Below are 24,389 nucleotides of genomic sequence, written 5' to 3'. Positions count from 1 at the left end.
AGCACTCCTGAAGCCGGCGCATATGTAGTCTCGCGTGCGGGACTATGAAAATGCAGGAGGCCATCATGCCTATCAACTGCATGAACACTCGCGCAGGAAGGGAGTGTTGAGGTTTGAACTTTGAGATTAGCAGTTGTATGCTGTTGATCTTCACTAAATTTGGCTGAGCTGTGGCTGCCAGAGTGTGTATGGTCGCGCCCAGGTACTGTCGTACGTGTGCGGGTTGGAGATGTGATTTCGGATAATTTAGTGAGAATCCCAGACTGTGAAGAAGGTGAATGGTGAGGGACATGTGGCTGGCACATTACTGGGCTGACTTTGCCTGAACAAGCCAGTCGTCTAGGTAAGGGAAGACGTGAATGTGTTGTCTCCGTAGATGTGCCGCCACTGTTGCTAGGCACTTGGTAAAGACCCTGGGTGCTGTTGTTACTCCGAAGGGGAGAACTTTGAACTGATAGTGGTGGCCTTGAATAGTGAACCTGAGATATTTCCTGTGTGAAGGGTGTATGGGTATGTGGAAATACGCATCTTTTAGGTCCAGTGTGGCTAGGAAGTCCCCCTGACTGAGTAGCGGGAGAACCTGCTGTAGGGTGAGCATATGGAAATGCTCTGAGAGAATGTATTGGTTGAGGGGTCTCAGGTCTAGTATAGGTCTGAGCGACCCGTCCTTTTTTGGGATTAAGAAGTACAGAGAGTACACCCCTGTCCCCTGCTGGTTGACGGGCACGACCTCTATTGCACCTTTTTGTAGCATACTTAGCACTTCCTGTTGCAATAACACCAAGTGGTCTACGGACATAGGATGGTGCTTTGGCGGTATGTTGGGTGGAGTGGACGTTAATTCGAGACAGTAACCGTGTTGGATAATGTCCCTGACCCACCTGTCTGTGGTGATGGTCTTCCACGCTGACAGGAACTGTTGGAGTCTCCCCCCAACAGGTGTTATGTGGTCGGGGGCAAGGAGAGGGCGTCACGGTTTGTTTTTGGGGGAGGACCTGGTGTTGCCGTAACCACGTCCTCTGCCCTTGGTGCTGGAGCCACGATATCCACCTCTGTTGGTTTTATCGTAGGTACTTTGTGTGCCCCCTTTAGTGTACTGCTGCTGTGACCCCTGACCTCTAGCTGCTCCTCTATTCCCGGGGCGACGAAAGGAGCCACTACGAAACTGCTGCGTCTACAGAGCCCCCATTGATTTCGCAGTGTCAGTGTCTTTTTTAATTTTCTCGAGGGTAGTGTCAACTTCAGGGCCAAATAAATAGTCTGGGTTGACCGGTTGATTCAGGATATTGTTCTGAATCTCTGGCTTGAAGCCTGAGATTCTCAACCATGCATGCCGTCTCAACATGACGCTTGTGTTGATTGCCCTGGCCGCTGTGTCGGCTGCATCCAGTGCGCACTTGATGGATGCGTTGGTAAAGAGTTGTCCCTCTCTAATGAGGATCTCCGCTGCCTCTTTATATTCATCTGGCAAATGTTGCAGTAGGGATTCGAGTGTGTCGTAGTGGGACCTATCATAACGGGCCAGGAGTGCCTGTGTGTTTGCAATGCGCCAGATGTTCGCTGCTTGCGCTGCAATCCGTTTGCCTGATGTCTCCAGCACTTTGGACTCCTTGTCTGGGGGAGGAGCATCACCTGTAGTTTGTGAGTGGGCTCTTTTGCGAGCATTAGCAACCACCATGGAGTCCAAAGGTAACTGACCCCTAATGTACATAGGGTCTCCGGGCGCAGGTTTGTACTTTTTTTCAATCCTGGGGTTTAGCACTCGTGCCCTGGTTGTTTCCTTAAAAATGTCTTTGGCAGGTTTGAGAACCCCTTTTAACATGGGCAGAGTCTTGACAGTTCTTTTGGAAGAGGCGAAAGTGTCCACCAAGAAGTCTTCTTCGACAGTGTCAGAATGGAGTTCCACTCCATGATTGGCAGCAGCCCGTTCTATGAGGGCATTAAAGGCAGCAGTGTCCTCTGTGGGAGATGTCTTTATGTTATAAAGCTGCGTATCATGGGTATCTGGTGCGGTACCCTGGTCTGTGGGGTCATCCCATGCCTGATCTGGGTCTTGCAGGTGATCATCAGGATCGATATCCCCAGGGTAGGTGGTATCATCCCCTACATAGTCCTCTACTGTGTCTGCCTCTGAAGGCGTCGGAGAAAAGGACGGTGGATCCTGATGGAAGGGCTGAAAGTGTTCATGAAGCACTGGCTCTGACCCTGCCGGCAATTTGTGTTTGAGAGGAATTTTATAGGAGTCCAATCCCCTCTCTGGCGTGATTTTCCTTTTGCGGAGCATCAACCTGCCAGTGTTTGCGTCGATAAATTGTGGCTGTGAAGGCTCGAGATCTGTTTGTCCAGTGGCTGGGGACTGTGTCTGGCGGACACGTGTCCGAATGTCGAACAGTTTCGGCGCCGTGGGCGGCGGCAACCCAAACGTGATGTTGGTCGGCGCCGAGGGTGCTTTGGAAGCCTTGTGCGTGTCGGGACCCGACGTAGAGTGGAGGGCTGCCCGTTCTCTGATGCGTTGCAACGATGCCGAGACTTGTTGCACGGTGAACGCAGATGGCTCTTTGGAACCGGTCGGCACCTTGGAGGTAGGCGTCGAAGCGCCCCCCGACTTCTTTGCAGTCAAGGGGTCATCGATCCGAAGGGAGGTATCGACGGTCGTTGGAGTCGATGACTTGGCGGGCGCCGTCGTCTTAGACGTTGACGTAGATGGGGTGGCCACCTTGACTTTGGTGGTTGGGGCCGATGTCTTCGGCGCCAGAGGCCAAGGCGCCTTGTGGGGTCCGAGGGCTTTTCTCTTTGGCTCGGCAACCGTATCCGCTGCGGTGAGCTCGGCACCGAAATCCCTTTTTGCGCGTTCGGAGCCGATGACCTTTGCTGGCGTCGAAGGAGTGGAGGGCCTCGAGGCCTTCGAGCCGATCACAACCAGTTTCACTTTCGTTTTCGATGGAACTGGTGCGATGGATGGTTTCGCTGAAGGGAACCCAGTCGTCTTCGACAATAATGGCTCTGCGAAATGTTCGAGGCGGGGCCGAAGAACCGTGAGATTGATCTCGGGTAAGGCCCGAAGGCGATCCCTCGACCTGAGCCTCATGACGACGTATTTTGTCGGCCTCCGTATCGACGGGTTGGCCCAGCTCCTCGCTGGAGCGATCTTCCTCGGCCCCAAAGGCCTCATCGTAGTCTCCTACCTCGTCGACGACTACTTCTCTCTGAAAGATCACCTCATCGTCGTCTTCCGATCGGGAATCGTGTTCGGAAGCGGGGCTGGAGTCTACGTCTTCCACGCTCTCGGCATCCTCGTCTTCGGTGCTAAAGATGTTGGCTGGGGCAGGCGCCGATTGCTGCGCCTCCAATCTCGCTGCCCGTCGATTCCGGAGAATCTTCTTTGAGCGGAATCGGGCACAGGCCATACATTTCGACTCATCGTGATCCGGCGAGAGACATTTGTTGCATACCGGGTGGACGTCGATGTGTGGGTATTTCGCGTGGCATAAAGGACACCTTTTGAACGGAGTCCTCGATTCCATAGTCGATTGAAGTTCGATGTTCGGACCCAGCGGATCCGAAAAGCTGGAAGAAGGTGCTAAAGCACTAAGAAACTATTCGATACCGAACGGGAACAGTACCGACGATAACTAAAGGCCTTTTGGCCTTAAACTGAAATTTCCTAACTTGAGCTAAGATAAACACATCCGAACCCAATGGCGGAAAACAATCTAAGGATGGAGAGGATGCCCATGCGCACTGTGGTCCAGGGGAGGAGTCACCTATCTCGTGATACTTCGAAGACTCTTCCAGGACAACAATGTGCAATCATCCGGACCCAACACTAGGCGGCGATCTATGCACAGATATGAATTCAGCAGCCCACATGCCTCGAACACGAAAAGGTATGTGGTGGGCATGCTGCGGCATACGTGATCAAAATGTCAGTCCCATTTGAGGGAACATCGAACAAATTAATGTACAATCATATATCTGGTTTTGGAATAGTGAACAGTCACGGTTTTAAATGAGGTAAAAGTAGAAGTAAATAAACAGGTTAAAGACTGTCAAGTGAATGGGAGGGAAGCTGTGAAAATAAACAAGTTACTTACCTTCAGTAATGCTCGGTTAGATTGTCTATATAAACACAGATTTCTCTTCATTGGAATACTTCCGGGTACCAGACATGATCTGGAAGATTTATCAGCCTAGTCCTTCTGAAATGGTAGATAGCATTGTGCGACTCTGCATCGACCCTAATCTGCCCTGTAAGAGTCAGCTGGAGTTGCTCATAAACGCCACCCAAGCGTGAAAACTTCAGTGTCTTCCTGGACACTGTCTGCACTATCTGACACGTAGCCCAAAAAATTGGTCCTGCCACTGCGCAGATATCTAATGTGGGACATTTTAGATGGAAAAAAGTTCATTCCATAGAACGGGGAGGTGGGAGGGCATGAGAATTCAAACGAGTATCCACCAGAAAGAGTGTTACCGAAGGTAAGTAACTTGATCTTCAGATGGAAACTTATAACATCAGATGCCTCACCTTTAGAATAGATACCAAACCAGTACCTCCCCCGGTGGTTGGTCTGTGGAAGGGCTCAGACCAAGATGTCCTTCAGGACCAAACGGACAAAGCGCACGTTCCTTCAGATAAAGCTGTCAATGCATCATCAACGTATGTATTGATGCTCATGTTGCAGCCTGACAAATATCCAGGGCAGGCACTCCGTATGCCAAAGCAGATGGTGGTAAGGGCCCTCAAGCCTTCAGGAGGCTGATTCTTGGCGAGAGCGAAGCAGATCCTAATGTAGAGGACTTTCTACCTGGGCAAAGTCTTTCTGTACTGGCTTGCCTTTCTTTGCCCTGGAGACCCTCACAAAGACGTGTTCGTCCACCCTGTGGTCTTAGGTTCAATCTATGGAAAACCTCAGCACTCTTTTGGATTCCAAATTATTAAGTTTCTCCTTTTTTGAGGGGTGAGACTGGGCAACGAACATCGAAAGAATGATAGACAGACTGATGTGAAAGGGAGTCACAACTTTTGGTAGAAAGCCTTGTAATTTTCAACACCAGTTTGTCTGGAAAGAAGGTGATGTAGAGCGGTTTGACACACAGCTTGAAGATTACTCATGAGATGTACTTAAGTTATCGTGATGAGAAAAACCACCTTCAGAGTCAGGAGGTGTGGAGGACAGCTGTGCAACAGCTCTAAGGGTTTGCACATAAGAAAAGGATCAAATAAAGGTAGCACTGTGGTATCATGAAGGGTCCTGGAGGAAAAATGGAGTAACCTTTTGAGAAATCACATCACAACATGTGATTTGAACACGGGCAGCTGATTCAACAAATGGAATAAAGGCCGAAAGGGCAGACCGATAACCTTTAATCGTGCCCACTGCAAGTCCTTGCTGGGCCACAGACAAAACAATCATCAAAATATCCAACAGTTTGGGGTCTGTATCACGGGTGTCACACCGGGACACAAACGAGTCTCAGGGTCCAGCGTACACAGACTTTGTACCTGGCTGAAAGGGAGATCAAATCCAGGCAACTGCTGCCACTCAATCTTCGTTCACGGTGTTGTCTATGAATACCTGAATCAGTCTCCCTTGAATAGATAGCAAGAAAGATTTCAATGCCAAGCAGATGGCTCACAACTCCAACCAGTTGATGTGGAGTTGAGCCTCTGCCAGAGACCAGAGGCCTCTCATCTACACTTCTCCCAGATGGCCACCCCAGCACAGGAGCGATGCATCTGTTACCACGGTCAGCTCTGGGTGGTGAAGGGAGGGGGGGTCAGGAAATTTTCAGTCTCCTCTGAAATCTGGACTAGTGCGGAGAGGTGCCCTTAATGTTGCTCCCATCAGAACTTCGGATCCCACCGCAGAGCCCACATATGCTTAACCAGCAGGATGCAGGAGGTCATCACCCCCAGCAGCCTATGAGACAACCTCACTGAGATCCAGTACTGATGCTGAAACATCAGGTTCATAGCCCAAATGTCCTGTCTTCTCCACTCTGGGTATTGGTGCAAACCCACACCATATCCAGAATGGCTCGGACCAAAGGAAGCATCTGCGAAGGAGTCAGGTGTGACTTCAGCACATTTACAGTGAACCCCTACGATGTGAGTGTTGTACTGTTCATACTTTATCAGTAAGACTGCATTTGGACAACATAAACATCAAACCTGTGCAAGACTGACTCCACGCAAACCTAAGGATATCTTGGAATTATTCCTGGCTAGCTCGTAGTGCACCCTCAAGACCTCTAAACCTTCAAGTTACCGAGGGGCATGTGCAACCTCGGAACATAACTGTGACTGCTTAAGGAAAATCATGGAAACAGATCAGTTCCTTTTGTTAGTAACTTCTAACATGCCCTAAGGGAGACACAAGAAATACTCAAATTGGCATTTCAATAATTTAAGCATTATGATTCTTGTGTAAAATACGCGCGCTACAATGATCAAAAGAAGGAAACAAAACAGGACAATCGGCATTACTAGAATCGTAAACAAGATGAACAATTCAGCCACTGTACTGTTACACTGATTAGAAGCATTTAATTAACAATCATACCGACATGGATACCTAGAGCTTCCTCACCTAGTGTGCCTAGGGTTGGTGAATTTGCCAGAATCCCTTAGGGTGAGCTAATTCTCCAGTTACATGTGGGTATGTTTCATCGGGCCCGGTTTGTTGTAGAGCTGGGCACCATCCTTCTCAGGAGGTAAACAGGATTTAGCTGGGCTGGAATTCTGGCATGGGGAGACCTCAACTGTGTCAGCAAAATGCTCCTCTAAAATCATTTTTAACAAACCGACAGCAAAACGTGGCTACAGGCAACTGTGTTTCCAGGCAATTTTCCCTGCCATGCTGAGTACCACAGGGTTAAGCATTGAGACCTACACTTTTTAATCTATACGTCACGCCACTGGCATCGATCCTTAAAAATGCAAGCTTTACTCCGGCTTCAAATGCTGATGACACCCAAATTGTGGTGTCTCTAACAGGGAAAAGAACGATAATGGGGCATTTAGCTCATGCATGAAGAAGGTGAGCAACTGGATGAACTGTAATTGTCTGAAGTTGAATGCCTCAAAAAACGAGGTTATCATCTTCGGCAACAAGCCTTCTCTCTGGACTCCTGACTGGTGGCTGCCGGAGCTAGACACATTGCCCACACCCTCGACTAAGGTAAAAAAAAAAAAACTCGGAGTAGCACTGGACAATGAGTTAAAACTTAAAGAGCAAGTTAATAAAATAACATCTGCTTCTTTTTGCTACATCAGGATGCTAAATAAAAAAATAACAAATCTCTATCCCCTAATCTCTTAAAAACAGTGACCGTGGCTTTAATCCCAACATGGATAGACTACTGTAATAGTCTTTATCTCACCTTGACATCAGGCCTTCTGAACAGACTCCAGATTCTGCAGAACGCAGCAGCTAGATTCATTTTCAAAATACCCAAACATGAATAAGCAAGAGAAGCCATCAAAAAACTACACTGGTTGCCAGTCAGACAACGGTGCAAATTCAAAGCCCTCTGCATGGCGTGTAAATCCTTGCATTAACTAGGGCCTGACCGGTTTATGGAGAGATTTAATGGTATGTACTGGCAAGTACATTGCGCTCAGGTTCTGCCAGAAAACAATTAAAAAGGCCACATGGGGGGGGGGGGGGGGAGCATTTATAGGGCAACAGCAATGCTTTAGAAGGACTTGCCACTTTCCTTAAAAACAGCCACCTCTCTTCTCAGTTTCAGGAAGACACTAAAGAGACGTGGCTTTTCACACAGGGTAGGTAAAGCCTTCTCGCTCCGGTTCACCAAGGTGTTCTGCTCTGCTGCTCTTTCTGATCAGGAAACTTCACCACCAGGACACCTCTGGGCATAAGCTGCGCATTACAAATTTGAGTTTACATTACTCTCCCTCCACAAAGGAGTGATGTCATTTACGTAATACATTTCAGCCATGTTGCCATTCCGAAGCTCCAGTTAGGCCGCCATTATTGATTCTAACTTTACAGGGCTGTTGCCGAGCGAACAATAACAAACAACATTTTGCGCAGTGAATGTAGCCTCGTACATAATGTTTAAGGCTCTGATAATATGCCTAAGAAGAAATGTAAACAACGCCATTTCAGAGAATATTATCCAATACAGGCACACAAGCAAATGTGTGTGAAGTGTCAATGTTCAAGAAAGAGGTCAACTTTACATGTGAGCATCTAAAATGGTGGTGCTCTTACTCGGGCCCAAGTGACCACATAACATGAGGAAATTTGTCATAGTCTGGAGGTGGCCGCCTAGGGTGGGCCTGCCCTCAGTAGCCAGTCGTTGAGGTAGGGAAAGACTGGCACCTCCAACTTCCTCAGACTGACCGGAGATTACCGCTATCACCTTTCTGAACACCCAAGGGGTGCTGGTAAGGAAAAATGTTAGCACAGCACACTAAAATTGCTTTTGGCCCACTGTGATTCGCTGATAATGCCAGAGGGGCTGCAGGATGTGAAAAAAAGTGCCCTGCAGGTCCAAATGCTATCATCAAGCTTCTGGGGTCGAGGTCAGAAAAGACCTGACCCAAGGTGAGCATTTTGAATTTGTCCTTCAGGAAGGAGTTGAGAGCGTTCAGGTCCACGATAGGAAGAAGGCCTCTGTCCTTCTTTGGCACCAAGGTGCAGCAGCAATAGCAACCACGATCTACTTCTGGCGTCGGTATCCTCTCTATAGCCCCTTTAGCCAAAAGGGCCTGCACTTCCTGTTGCAACAAGGATAGATTATCCTGCTGCAGCCGTTCTTGGGATGGAGGAATGGACGGCGAGGTCTCCAGAAACTGGAGGGCATAGCTCTGCCATTTAATCTGCAACACCCACTAATCCAAGGAGATGGTCTCCCACCCTCTCAGGAAATGTCAGATCCTGCCTCCAACAGGGTGGCCATGTGCCGAAAAGGGCACATCAAGGAGGCTTGGTGGTGCGGTGGACTGTGCTGGTCACTGACCTGTGACTTAAGAAGTTCTCTGCTGTGGCCACAAAGGAGTTGGGATGACTGATGGGCTGGCAGTGGCTGTTGACAGTGTTGAAACCCTTTGCCCAATCCACAGAAAGGTTGAAACTGGAGATCTGGTGGGCTCAGAGCAGGAGAAAGACCAAGGGAGTGGACTGTAGCCCTACTGTCCTTAAAGCCTTCCAATGTAGAGTCAGCCTTGTCTCTGAAAAGACAAAACACAATATTGTGGACTGTACATCTTCTGAAAAGCCAGGGGGGGTGCATCTAAGCGTGTCGTGCGATGGCGATACTGGTCCCAATAGCTCAGTCTAATGAATCCGTGGTAACCAGACCACAACGTATGGAAGATTTGGCTGTGTTCCAGCAATCTTGCATGGCCTGGGAATTAATGGTGCAAGTCTACACAGAAACTAGGAGCAAGACCTGACTCAGTAAGTCACATAAGGCACGGCAAAAGCAACTGAGCAGACAAGTGGTATTCTTGGAACGCAAGGCAAGACTTGTGGAGGAGGAAACCCTCAGTCCAAAGGAGTCAATGAGTTTTGACTAAATATCCAGTGAAGTGTAGGAAAACGAATTTGGTTCCAACCTGCTAGATGCACCATTAAACTCTCAAGGAAGGGCTGTTGTGAGGATAATGTTGGATACACTGGTACAGAACGGTGGCGTCTGGCAATGTTGCAATTGACAGGGGCCCCTGAGCAAGGTTTAACCTAGGCCTCGTTGAAGGGTAGGAAAGGCTCAGAAACGGTTTTGCCAGGTTGGAGAACTTCAGTCAATTCTTTTTTTTTTTTTACTTCCTGACAGGGGAGCTGAAGATCCACAACATCTGCGGCTCTAGGCACTAGCACAGCAAAGTCCTCTGTAGCTGGATCTGGAGGGGAGAACAACACACTATCTGGGGACATATCTAGTCCATTGGCTTCTTGGACCCCGTCATACCAGCTGTCTCTCTGTTAGAACTTGGTCAAAGGCTTCATCATAGATGCCATCATCAGAATTCATGCCAACAATGATATGACTGAAGCGTTCCCTGCTTGGGTGGGCAGGGGCTGTGTTAGGGGGCAGAATAAGCGTCGGCAGCACAGCGCTGGAGAAAGGCATCAGTTGGTCTGCCAGTGCCGGTGAAGTTGGCATCACAGTGTCCCATGGGGGAGGGGCGGGGGGAAGCTAATGTCTTAGGGTGGGCATGATGCCAGTAGAGGCATGGATCCAGGAGCAGATCCAGAGAGAGAAACTGGTGCTAAGGTAGGTACCACCTGCGTAGTTCCAGTTCAGAGGTCTCTCGGCTCCATGGGACCTGAAGGCGAACCAGAGGGAATCTGTTGTGCAAACCAGCGCATCATAGCCTCCTGAAACGAACGGAACTGAGAATGAGTCGCCCCAGGTACGCGGGCTGATTCGAAGTGGAGGCCAGGACAGGTGCCGGAGAACAGCTCCAAGAGTGGGTTCTGGAGGCACGATGAACCCGAACACGCTCAGGGGACTTTGAGTCCAGTTTAGATCGCTTCTTTTTCTTGGATTTACTGGAGAAGTGAGACCTTGACAATGAATTCTCTCAGGACCGCTCGCAGGAACGAGATCAGGAATGGGCCCCGACCCAGCAACTTTGAATGAGGTTTACCCTCCTTATGCTGGGTAACGAAAAACTTCACGTCTTGTTCCCTGACCGCCTTCAGTTACATCCAGGAGCAATCACCGCAGTTTGTGGAGTTGTGGGACAAACACAGGCAGACAAAGTCGGGATCAGTGATAGACATCTGTCTGTGACTTTCCCCACAGGTCAAACTCTGAAGATTTATTTGGGGACATGGTCCTTTGCACGGAGGAGAAACCTTTTCAAAAGGACCTTGAAAAGTCGAGGAAAATAGTCTTAAAGAGCTAAGGGGTTGTGCTGTAGCTGGTGAGGAAAGTAAGAAACTGATGTCAGCATAGCTGGGTTGCACCTATATAGGGCTATGCAAGTCACATTTGGTGCGGACACCGTCCATGCGGACCTGCCGGCGCCACCATCCGACACGTAGAGGTAACTGCTTCAAAGTTTTCCAGATCCAAACTGATGCCTGGGAAATATTCTAAGGTGAGGAATCTGCAGTTAGAAATATCCATCAGAAAGATCATTTTTCAATATTGCTACGTGCCACAATTACCTAAACTGTGTTTGTAGAGATCTCCTGGTAAGTTTGCCACCTAAGTAGCTGCTCACTGAGAATCCACTTTTTATCTTTCTCTTCAGGGGATTTTCTTCATTTGTGTCATTTGTTGTATCTCAGTAGACATCTAACAGGGACATGGTCCGCTAACTTCAAACACCTCACTAATTTTTATACAAGACAATTATTTCTAACCTGGCATAACATTTATGCCTATCTGGGTAACAGAAGTAGTCTGTCATTACCATATGTAGCAAACATCAAGTGTCTAGCATTCCCTCGCCCTCCAGCCAGAGGGCCCCATTATTCAATAAAACCATCATGCCTATGTAGTCTAAGGAGCAGTCAAGAATTAAATTCCATGCTCCCCCAATAACCAGGAATGCCACACTATGATTCAACATTTTCTTCAAAGAGATACTTAAGAGGTTTTCCTGACCAGTGTTAAGAGTCTAATACACAGCCAGAGGCACCCCGTCACCCCACCCCAACAAGCCATCAGCCACTGCGCTTCATCATCCCCATGTGAGTTAATTAATGGAAATCCTACAAATTTGGGCAGCAAAATTATCACACCCGTAGCCTTTGCTGATACAGAAAGTGATATGGAAAAAAGCATGCTATGTATCCTTCACCAGTTAGTTTTCAGTATCAAACATGCCTCCTTTACACTGGGGTAACAACTGTGGGATGTGATGAGTTAACTGAAGCATGAACGTCGCAACCATTACACAATATGATATCCATTTCAGGTCCTGTCTCATTGTGAGCGAACGAATAAAGCGATTCCATCTGTCTTCGAATTTTACATCCCAGAGCACACAACCTTCACACGGACACTGCAAAATCACATTTCGATCTCCTTAAGATGATGCACCTACCCATCCATCCATGTAGTACTCACGGTCCCAACCTCGACACCCCAATCAGTCGCTACCACTGCCAGCCCCCTAGCCTCCAAAAATGAAACTTCCTGGGTCTTCCTTTCCCAGGATTATTTTATAACTAGCATCCAACACCGTTATCCCCAATATCTGAACACTCTCCAGGTTCCAACCCTCTGACCCACAACCTCAAGCTCATGTCACCTTTGTGAAAAAGGCTACATGAAATAGTCCGCTCCAGATAATTTTTTTAGAAGGTCATTCACCAGCCAAGTATGATGCGTCACACGGATCAAAACCCAACAGTCTTTAGGAGGGTCTCTAAAGCTTGTCAAGAATCACCTTATTTTCTCTAATTATGATCACCTTGAAGGGCCTGTATATTGTGATCACTCCCTGCAACTTTCTTCCATTTCTCTCTCTATGTGAGGTTGAGTCCCAAAGCTTGTATGACCATGTACCATAATACAGCACTGTCGATCTTCCTGCTACAGAAGCCTTTTAGTCTCCGCTTGTGATTTCATCTCACAAAAAAGCCCCTCATGCTGAAAAATCAAATGAAAGGGATGTACACATTTATACTTAATGTTGCTACCCCTTAAGAATTCAGGCACCAGTCAAATTTTCCCCTCTTCTTAAGAGTGACAAGGAAGAAATTTTGAAATAATCTTATGACTCTCAAACATAAGACTATTCCCTTGCCCTGCTGCAGTCATTATCTAATAATTTAGTTGAAAACGGTGTACTCTTGTCAGGATATCTGATGGGAATTTCCTTGTTAACCCAAATCCCACCATCCAGTGAGTTCTGTCCAACTCTATGTATTTTGAGTCTTCTACCTACAGGAAGGCAAAACCATTCTCTCCACACAGTCCCTAAGTGACTTCTGTGATACCTGCATTTTTTCTACGAGAGCAGTTCTCCAAAACTTCTAGCTACACAATTATATTTTGATCATTTGATCTCTGAAAGTGAGAAGATCTTGTCTCAAAACTCTTTGCTACATAGATCTGTTTTCAGTCAAGCAAAGGGCCCTATCTGTGAGACCCTGAACATCTGCACAAGTGGCACCCTTAGCTACTCTTCAACACGTTTTTGATAGAATGACGGCGGATGGATGCTGCCCACAGGGAGCAACTCTGTGCCCCATTCATTCTTTCTCTGCTACCTCTTTCAAAGAGTCTGCAGGGAATACTCACAGTTTCCCACCACAACAGCCGCCTGGAAGGCGTACTTGGTCATCAACATGTAGGAAGAGACCACTAAAATGCAATCTTGGGATAACACTTTTCCAGAATCCTCTCTGGGGAAAGAAACTGTGGCCTAGCCCGATTGGTGGGAACTCCAACCTCTCCTCACACAATTATGGGACTGCTCACGATCCATGCAGACAAGACCTCTCAAAAAAACTTCTGCTTGCAGTTGACAACATGAAAATACTTAGCAGGATCATCGTGCTGTTCCTTTTGCACCTCAAATGCTGCGGAGGAGATGGGTGAAGACTACTATACCCTGATCACTGTCTGGGATAGACATTTTAATTTCTTTTTCTGACGAGACATCTCACATGCCCATTTAACTGTCCTTATCATCCCCACAATCCACTGCACTGAGATGATGCCAAGCGCGACCACAGAGAAAGGACAGTGGCTAGACAGGCCTGGTTAGGTTGGACTCCAACTGACGACATCCACAGGAGAAGCTAAATTCAACTCACTAGTGTAACCTCACAGCACCACCCAAGTGGATTGACACAATGATGCTTTGTGTGTTTTAGGGGGGTTTATTGGCCATGTAATGCACTCAGTATTTGGAAGCAGTTATGCACCAGCCACTAATTGGTGCAATACCAGAATTTAAGCATGAGAGAGCACCAGTAAATAAAAGTAATCAATGTTACTGGAACATTTTAACCCATAGCCCCAATAACAATCAATCAATAATAAATTACGACTCATGTAGATAACCAGACCGGGAATATGAACTGGAAATATTACGAAAACAAAGGATTAGACTCTGATAAGACAAAAGTGACAATGGTGTTTTGTCTTTGTTAATGGCATAACAAAAAGGCTGCAATAGCTGATATTCAACTAAAACTATGCAACATAACTGTTCACATATTACTCTTCCAGCCTGTATCTACCGCTAGACCCTCTCTTACACTTTTATGATAAGGTCTTCAAGACACATATTAAAAGACCATCAATAAATGTCTAGTGTTCCTTCCAGGGTATATTTTAGGGTAATGGTAATACTAAAATATCTTTTCAATGTACGAGCTGCCAGAATCTGCTATCCTGCCTGTACAACATATTGTTTATAATAAGTATTTTGATAAATGATGTAATGCATTGCATTTAAACAGTGATATGATAAAAATTCCCAGTTGTATTCCATGTTCTCTGAGCTACATTCTGAGAAAGGGAATGTCCCCTCGACTGAGTGCTAATCTAATCAATCAACCACATACAATGGGTACCCAACACCAAATATCCAGTAACTGAGCAGTATGTAAAAATTAATACAGCAACAACGTTTCAATGACATTTTACAATGCTCTACAATAAAACCAAAAGCTAGCACACACATCAAAGTAAGCAAAATGCTAATGCCATGTGTGCCATCATGAAAACATGGTCTAAGGTTTTAAAAAATATGTAATTACCTCAAATATCTGAGCGAACTGTGTTTCTTTGCTGGAAAATATTGAATGGATGCAATGAATAGAATACTTGGCCTGACGAGGAGGACCTTTTTTTGCTTTCTGCTGCAATACTGGAAGCAAGGCTCTAAAAGAGAACAGAAAGACGTAACTTCCAGCATCTTCAGTGAATATAATGCATTACCTGAGAGCCACAAGTAGTTAAGTCCAAAACGGGATCTCTGACAACCCCTGCACTTCAAACAAAGGGCTGAAATCTGAATAAAACAAGCATTTTGAATGCAATCGGTCTCATATTAGTTAAAATTAGAGCTATTGGCATTACAAATAATAACGTTTTTTAGTTATGGCCTCTCAATGCATGCCATTAGCCCCTGGAAACATCCTCTTGTAACCTGCAAGCCGCCCCTGTGTGGGGTCAGATCAGGAGAGCGCTATCACAGCTGCTATCCTTAACGAAGAGGTCACAGTGTGACAGGGACTTGATCTGTGGAGATTGCACTCTGAAAAGGCTCCACTAACACAGGGAAGATGAATGGAGCTGTAAATATTTAAAAAATACTGTTTGGCGAACCACGCCAAAGAAAGGCATGCGGCCGCCATTGTTAATGATGACCTGCGACGTGCCAAGCCGCTTAAAAATAAAAAAAAGTGCGGCGCCTGTGTAAGTTTCATGCTGTGCACTAAGAACACTAAGAAGAGGCTAAAGCACAGACAATGGGAGGTGATGGTGTGGGGAGGGCACATGGGAGATTTGCAAAGTTTTATATAGCGCTGGCTAGACCCGGAGGTATCAGAGAGCTTTACATGAGGATCAGTGAGTTACAGGGTACATAATTACATAGACTGTTATAGACAGGAGAAAAAAAACATGAGAATTACACAATAATGTGAGTTATTAGCGCGTAAACACGTCTTATGGGGAGTGAAAAGGTAATGGGGAATGGTAAACACAGGTAAGGAATGCAGGTAGGAAACACAACGGGGAGGCGAGGAAAACAATGTCCGATGTCCGTCTGGGTAGGTGCCGGCCGAGGGGTGAACCAGAGACAAACTCCTCTACAGCTGTATAGGACAGCTCCACCGGGCATCAGCCAAGGTTACCCGGGCACCGCGGTAAGTACAGACATTCATGGTATCCGCCCAGGGGACATCGTCAAAGTTCCATCAAGAGCACCGGTCACGGTGTTGCTGGCTAACGCCGTCTACCTCATCCTCCAGCTCGCCCCCAGGTCAAGAGCAGAGAGAGGAGAGAGAGGAGAGGTGGAAGGGACAGTTCCAAAGTCCGCAGATCTTCCCCATTCCGAGCAGCAGTGTTGAGTGTGGGGCATTTGAGCATGGTCCCAGTGGTAGGGGGGACCCTGGGCGCTTTGGAGTGCTCCTCCCCTACATTCTCTGGAGCAGTCTCCCTGCATACTTCTGCAGACGTACCTCTCTCGGAAGCTCCGCTGGGCACTCTTACTAACTTCTTTTGTCAATGGTATCCTAGTCCCTGTAGATTTACTCCTACGTTTGGTGTAAATTTGCAGCTTTTTCGGAATGTAGAGAGCATTTCAATAAATCCTTCCGAGAAACTGCACCACTGCTGGTTTCCCACGAATAGCTCTTAGTCCACCGCAGGGCCCCGTTAAGGTACTCTCAGGTAGTCCAGTAGTACCCTAGTTCCTGGGTCCCAATACTCCTCCCCGTCTGAGGACACTCCGTTGCAGCGTCGCTGATATGGCGCAGTTATCAGCACGGCCATCAAACAGCACAACAAGGCTCTCAGGGATGCATCCACATACCAAGTGGCTCAGATCTGTAGGCTCCAGCTTCCTGCCACAGGGATCCGCCTCAGGGCCAAGCGAGTCTCGCAGCAGGCCGGGGGTTGAAAAACAAATCCAGGGTGTACTGCACAGGCCTCGCACCTCCCAAGGCCCCACACAGGTTCACCAAGATATGCGGGGGGCCCAGAGTCTTCAGTCTAGACAGCAGGTACTGCAGTAGCACTCTCAGGCCATCACCCAAAGCCCGGACTTTCCATACCTGGGATTCCCTTGAGGCCTCCTCAGCCAGCAGAAGAGTCACAACTGGGGCCACTAGCCACAGCTCCACAGTTCGGGCCTCACACTGCCCAGGGGTTCCATCCCAGTTCACACGACCACAGATCGGCTCCCAGGTCACCTCAGCGAGCCCCCGAGATAGTGCCAGCCCCCGGCGCGGGCCCCACTGTCTCGCAATCCCTGCAGCCACAGAGACTCACCACTCCTCTGTCGGCGCTGATACAGGCATTCCGTCGCGGAGTCTAGTCATCACCGAAATTGCAGATCTCTTGTCCGGGCAACAGCACAACGAGACTGGAACAACCGGACCCCCCCCCCCCCCCCTCCCTGCAGTAGCCCCACGTCGTCTCGGGGCCTCGTATCCCGTCCGTCACCAAAGATCTATGGTGATGTAAGTAAGGTGATGATGAGTACTGTTAAGATTATTTGTATTAAAGACTTTTTGTAACTTGCCCACCTTCAACAAAAGGTGTATATGACTCTCATGCAAATTATTAATGTGTATTATGGCATGCAATTGTCGTCAACATGACATGAGGGTATATTTTATTCTCATGTTGTATATGACCCACATGTAATTGTTTGATTATTTATGTGTATTATGGCATGCAATTGTCGTCAATATATGACATAAGGGTTTATTTTATTCTCATGTTGTAAACTTCTCAATGTTTGAGGTGGGCTTCCTTCGTTGAGAAAAGGTTGTTTTCATTGCCTAATGGTCTGGAGAGGCCCGAATTAAGAGGGCGCACGCAGTTTGTTCCGTTGCAGAGCTTGTTTGAAATGCTCCGAGATTGCTGATGTATTCCTCTTACAGTGCTGCCAGATTTTTAGACCCGTCCCAAGCCCAAAGCCGCTCAAATATAAGACAAAAATACGCCCAATCAGACCAGTTTCAGCCCAAAAACCAACCCAAATTAGCAAGTCTCAAATTATGCACAAATTGTCATCAGAAACACTTTTAAGGACAAATATATATTCTATTCAATATACAGATGGTGGGAGGGAGTTAACTGGGCACCTGCCTTAATGCTACTCATTTTTAAGACCAGTCCTTACTGTGACTTTGTCATGTGAAACAGGCACTGCTCAGAATACAATAGTAGCAAACAAAGAATAAGCAAGGCAGAAATAGTGTTCTGTGCAATGCTTATCTAGCATTGGGTTCCTTGAGCACAAAGCTGCTAATTTTTAGTTGTGGGTTTACACCATGAAAGTCTTCATCTACAGACTGATCTTGTGACACAGAAATGAAGAAAGTGAACAATCCTTAAGGCACCATCAATCCAATCAGATGATTTAGGTGAGGAACATGGATTGGCCCTAGCTCTAAAATTAGATTAATTTGATTTACTGTTATATGCATTTATTGTACCTCAAATAACACAAAACAAATTGGGTGCTCTGTGAACATAGCAATTGGCAGCAAATGAGCGAATAACACAAACATTCCTGAGAAAGATTGGATCAATCATGATAAAACATTGTATGGTAATGACAGACTAGGAGCAAACAATCCGGGCCACAGGGAAATCATGAATGAGGAGCCTGTTATGACTTTTAATGACAACTAAGTCTGTAAGGTCATTAAGCAATAGAAACAAGATGCTGCCCCTGGTCCTGTTTGCCCCCAGCCATCAAGGAAGACGTAACATATGGGCAGAAGTTTTGACTTCATTATCCAATCATTGCCTTCTCTCAAATGATATACCTGAATTTTGGAGAGGTACTGTATTACATCCAATAATAAAGCTCAGTCATTAAGGAACTCCAGCGAACTACAGGCTAATCATCATGATAGACACAGAAGCAAAAATGTTTGCATCTCTTTTATTGAATTACTTACAAAGGCATGGGCGGAACAGCTAAATCTCATCCCAATGAACCAACTCCACATCCACCCAGGCAGCAGAGTAACAACAGCAGCCTCCATTTCAGGGATACCAGAAGCACCTGGGAATCCCTGGGATTCGCCGCGACTGTGGGTGTCCATAGAAGTTTATTTTTTTTATATATGTCGTGAGCCGTGTATAAGAATGTTATGGTGCTTGAATCCTTCGTGGAACGGCGCCGCAACTTTTTTAAAGATTTGAAGGTAACTCTGTATGGTATACATGCCCGATAGAAGGCTGTCGCTACAGGGCCCTTTCTTTCTTAAATATAACAACTCTATTTAGTTTACACCATTGTTTTGGTGGTTATAGATAAACTACACATTAGATTTTAATATCTGAACAGCGCTGTTGGTTGCTGTGAACTAAACGCTTTTTAAACGCACGCTTTTGTGACAACAGTGTCACAAGAAAGGTTTGTGACATTTAAAGCAATTGTTTTACTGTCCATTCAAATGCCAACACTTTGTTGAAGAATATATGTTGTCTGAACACACGTTCGTGTGATAATAATTATATCGGACACACTGCCTTGTCTTTTTAGAATTATGGCGGCGCAATTTGAACAGCGCGGTTGCCATTGTTTGCTGTGAACTAAACGTTTTTGAACGAGCGCTTGTGTGACAACAGTGTCAGAGGGAAGGATTATGATATTTAAAGCAATTGTTTAACTGTCCATTTAAATGCCAATACTTCATTGAAGAACATGTCTTCAATTGTGACGCTTGTGTGACAATTTTATTGGACGCATTGCCTCTCTTTTTTCAGCTTTATGGCAGCGTAATTTGATTGGTAATTTAATTACCGACCGTGCGATACAATCTGGGAACAATTGGCCCACAGACGTAGTACACAAAATGAATCTTTTTTCCGTGGCATAACTATACCAGGTGCAGACATCATTTATATCTAGTAAGTGTCTCTCAAACTAGTAACAGTGTCCCTTTAACTGACAGACATTGTGCAGCTCTGTAATTGCTGATTTCTTTAAATTGTAGCATATCTTTTGAAACCTGATCCGAACGCTGATTTTATTTAAAACGTCGGAGTGCCCTTGAAAATTAGGTACATATAACTTTTACAAACAAAATCATTTGTGTCACTTAGGTGTGGAATTTTTAACATCACTTTTCACTTGGGACGTTTTCTGGTTCTTTTTCTATTTCTTTTCCCTTTTTCTCAATGATGGAAGCTACTTTTATTATGTGACCCTGTATGTGTGTGTATGTTTTTTCTTTACATAGAATTTGGATGCTCTGTTGATTTCTCTTTGTCCTGATGATGACCGCATAGTAACAAAGCGGTTGAAATGCCGTCGACGCACATGTGGCCTGAAAACTAATAGGACACATTATTTTGTTTCATGTTGTTCCTTTTCGTGTGACCCATTTTATGCCTGCCACCTGTTTGTTTGTAAAGTATTTATTATTTTTTTGTACCAACGTATTGTAAAGAGCTCCAGCGTTTTTAATATGTATTAAGTGTAATAAATTTGTATTTTTGATAAATTTATATATATGGGTCCTTCTTGTTCTTTTTCCCTTTTTTATCTCTCTTTTTCTTCACTGTAATTCTTTTGTTTTTTATTAATATGTTGTTTAAATATAATGTGTAATAATTTTTTGGTGATTGTTGTATTTTGTAAGATAATTGCTTCTTGAACCACTGTTTGGATTAAATACCATTTTGATCTCGGCGGGTCGGCAGAGCTAGTGTGCGGTTCCCAGTGCGTCGATACCCCCGAGCAGCGAAGGGATCTTCAATCTCCTCCTGGGTGTCTCAGACCCTCAAAGCAGCCCCTGGGGGATTAAGTGACGGCAGCAATGGCGGGAGGGAGGGTGTGCGAGCGAGAAGGCAACAGTTGACCAGACCTGGCCAACCAAAACAAACAATCGAGCAGCCAAGGACGGCACTGGGAGATTAAGTGACGGCAGCAATGACTGGAGGGAAGGAGGGGGTGAGCGCAAGGAGGCAACAGATGGGCAGAGCTGGCTAATCAAAAGAATAAATCGGTGATGTCCGCTGGGAGGGAACCAAGCACCCAAAGACGGGACAGAGAGGCACTATTGACCAACCAAAGAAACTGAATTTTGTAAGGATGGCCAACCAACACACTAAAAGCGCTGGGTATGTCAAAGGCCCATAAACTGAATACAGCATGCCTCACAGAGAAGTGCATGTGTTGCCCAAGCTTGACCTAAACAGACAAGGCAGACACCAGTACAATGAAATGCTAATTGAGAGACCTTGTGGAACCTGTCACCCAAAATATGATTGCAGGGATCCACACCGCAATGCGACAAAAAATGAGGCTGCTGAAATTACATGATGAGGCAGCAGCACCACAGTTTGGATAACTCTCTGATTTAGGAACAAACACTGGATCCATGGCATTTACAGAGACATACTAGCCAGAGCACAGCAAGCCAATGCATATATATCAATTTCAGTTTTGGTGCTGTTTAACCCCTTGTGTGCCCATGACTAGCTGGACTCGTCATGGAGCACATTCGCGCTGTGCCCATGACGAGTCCAGCTCGTCATGAGGCATTCCCTGGGGAATCCCTCTGGTGTGGGCACCAGAGGGATTCCCTTTTAGTGAAAATAGCCTCGGGAACTGAGGAAGAGCTTCCCCAGCTCCCGAGGCCCCCCCCCCCCCCCTGCTATCAGTGTAATGACGATCGGCGCGCACGTTGCGCCGACGTCATTACACTGAAAGTGAAACTGAAATGAGCCGAGAGGCTCATTTCGGTTTCTCTTTCTACGTGCTCAAGCGGCTATCTCAGCCCCCTGAGCACGTAGAAAGACGGGAGAGGTATCGTTGGAAAGGGGAGAATCTCCCCTTTCCAATGGTACCCCTCCCCAGTGGATCTCTGCTTGGGGATCGCCACAGGAGGGCGATCCCCAAGCAGGGATCCACCCACTAGCCACCAGGGAGGGGGGAGCGGCCCCTTGGACAAGGGCCTTTGCTCCCCCCCAAATAATTTTGGCCACATTTAGTCTTTTTGCCCCCCCTGGGGGGCAGATGGGGGCAGTAGCCCCCAATCCGCCCCCCGGGGGGGGGGGGCAAAAAGCCCACTAGAAACCAGGGAATTAAAAAAAAAAAAAAAATAGGGGTGGGGGCTGCCCAAAACGGGCAGGCCCATGCCCCCACCCCACCCCCCAATTATCACAGTCTTTCTGCCCCCCCCCCCCTCTGGAGGGCAGATATAGTGGGCTGAAAACCCACTATACACCAGGAATTTTTCATTTTTTTTTTTTAGCCATCACAGCTGGGGTATTGGCCCCCAATCTGCCCCCCGGGGGGGGCAAAAAGACCACTAGACACCAGGGAATTTTACAAAAAATAAAAATAAGGGTGGGGGCTGCCCCCACCCCACCACCCAATTATTACGGACTTTCTGCCCCCCACCCCCCCCCCACCCCCCGGGGCAGATGGGGCATTGGCCCATACTCTGCCCCTTCTGGGGGGGGCAGAAAGCCCACTAAACACCAGGGATTTTTTTTGCGCAATTGTTTTTAGGGTGTGGGCTGCCCGAAACGGGCACGCCAATGCCCCCACCCTCCCCCCCCCACAAAAATGACAGTCTTTCTGCCCCCCAGGAGGCAGATGGGAGCTGTAGCCCCCAATCTGGCCCCCCTGGGGGCGCAGAATGCCCACTAGAAACCATGGATTTTTTTGTTTTATTAGTGTAGGGGTAGGGGCTCCCCAAAATGGGCATGACAATACCCCACCCCACCCCCAGAGAAATTCCAGTCTTTCTGAACCCCCCCCCCCCCCCCCAGGAGGGCAGATGGTGGCAGTGGCCCCTGATCTGCCCCCTGGGAGGGCAGAAAGCCCACTAGGCGCCAGCGAGTACACAGGCTTTTTTTATGCGTGGGGGTGGGGGCTGCCCAAAATGGTCATACCAATGCCCACACCCCCACAAAAAATAGCCACAGTCTTTCTGCCCCTTTAGGGGCATATCAGGATGAAACCCCCTTCCCTGATTCCCCCCCAGAGCGGCAGAAAGCCCACTGGGCTCCGAAATCTTTTTAGCAATGTGCATACCTGTGGATTTTGGGACCTAACGCAGTTGGCACGTAGGCAAACCTATACATTTTTTTAAACTAGACACCGAGGGGAATCCTGGATGGGGTAACTTCACTGGCTCTCACCAGGTTCTGTCACCCAGAATCCATTGCAAACCTAAAAATGTGTCCAAAATAAAAAAATTTCCTCACATTTCTGTGGTGGAAAGTTCTGGAATCTGCGTGGGTCCACAAAATTCCACCCACCCTGCGTTCCCCAAAGTCTTCAGAGAAAAATGGTACCTCACTTGCGTGCGTAGGCCTAGTGCCCGCGTCAGGCAAGGGCCCAAAACCTATTGAGGAGACATCAAAATTACCTATCACAAAACAACCTGGTTTTGCAAAGGGGGTCCCATGAGTTTTTGGCCCCGGGCTTGGCAGCCATCTAGGGAAACCTACCAAACCCACACATTTCTGAAAACTAGACATCCGGGGGATTCCAGTGAGGTATGGCTTGCGTGGATCCCCCAACGTTTCCTTACCCAGAATGCCCTGCAAACCTCAAATTTAGCCGGAAAAATCCCCTTTTTTCACTCATAGGAAATTTGTGTCAGCCCGGTGATGGCACAACTTTCCCACACAAAAATGTGTGAAAAAGGTGAATTTTTCAGCTAAATTTGAGGTTTGCAGGGCATTCTGGGTAAGGAAACGTTGGGGGATCCACGCAAGCCATACCTCCCTGGATGCCACAACTTCCCTAGGTGCCGGCAGAGCTAGGGTTCAAAAACTACAGCTAGGCACTTTGCCAAAAAAGGTTCATTTTTCACTGCGAAATTGAGGTGTGTCCACGATGCGTTTTGCGCCATTTCCTGCCGCGGGCACTAGGCCGACCCACACAAGTGAGGTACCATTTTTATCGGAAGACTTTGGGGAACACGGGGTGGGTGGAAATTTGTAGATCCACGCAGATTCCAGAACTTTCCACCACAGAAATGTGGGGAAAATGTGGTTTTTTTGGCAATTTTTTAGGTTTGCAAGGGATTCTGGGTAGCAGAACCTGGTGGGAGGCAGTCAAGTCACCCCATCCTGGATTCCCCTGGGTGTCTAGTTATCAAAAATGTATAGGTTTGCTAGGTTTCCCTAGGTGCCGGCAGAGCTATGGTTCAAAAACTACAGCTAGGCACTTTGCCAAAAAAGGGTCATTTTTCACAGCGGAATTGAGGTGGGTCCACCTTAATTTTTTGCGCCGTTTCCTGTCGCGGGCACTAGGCTGACCCACACAAGTGAGGTACCATTTTTCTCGGAAGACTTTGGGAAACGCAGGGTGGGTGGAAATTTGTGGATCCACGCAGATTCCAGAACTTTCCACCAGAGAAATGTGGGGAAAAGGTGTTTTTTTTGGCAATTTTTTAGGTTTGCAAGGGATTCTGGGTAACAGAACCTGGTGGTAGGCAGTCAAGTCACCCCATCCTGGATCCCCCTGGGTGTCTAGTTTTAAAAAATGTATAGGTTTGCTAGGTTTACCTAGGTGCCGGCAGAGCTAGGGTTAAAAAACTACAGCTAAGCACTTTGCTAAAAAAGGGTAATTTTGCATTGTGAAAATGTGGTGTGTTCACGTTGGGGTTTGAGCCATTTCCTGTCGTGGGCACTATGCCTACCCCTACAAGTGAGGTACCATTTTTATCGGGAGACTTAGGGTAATTTAGATTTGCAAAGGAACTGTTATTACCTATTGACTTTCG

General features: G+C 47.1%; 1 protein-coding gene across 2 annotated transcripts in view; it reads right to left on the bottom strand.

Moving 5' to 3' along the window:
• The window catches only part of PDS5B (PDS5 cohesin associated factor B), an 802,561-nt gene that overhangs the window by 357,056 nt on the left and 421,116 nt on the right, over window positions 1-24,389 (bottom strand). For both annotated transcript variants that reach the window (XM_085621687.1, XM_085621686.1), the window contains exon 20: window positions 14,706-14,829. In XM_085621687.1, the coding sequence (XP_085477813.1) occupies window positions 14,706-14,829 (124 nt within the window). The remainder of the gene's footprint in view (window positions 1-14,705; window positions 14,830-24,389) is intronic.

Source organism: Triturus cristatus, chromosome 8 (genome assembly GCF_964204655.1).
Source record: "Triturus cristatus chromosome 8, aTriCri1.1, whole genome shotgun sequence".
Lineage (NCBI taxonomy): Eukaryota > Metazoa > Chordata > Amphibia > Caudata > Salamandridae > Triturus > Triturus cristatus.
This window is presented reverse-complemented; position numbering and strand designations above follow the sequence as displayed.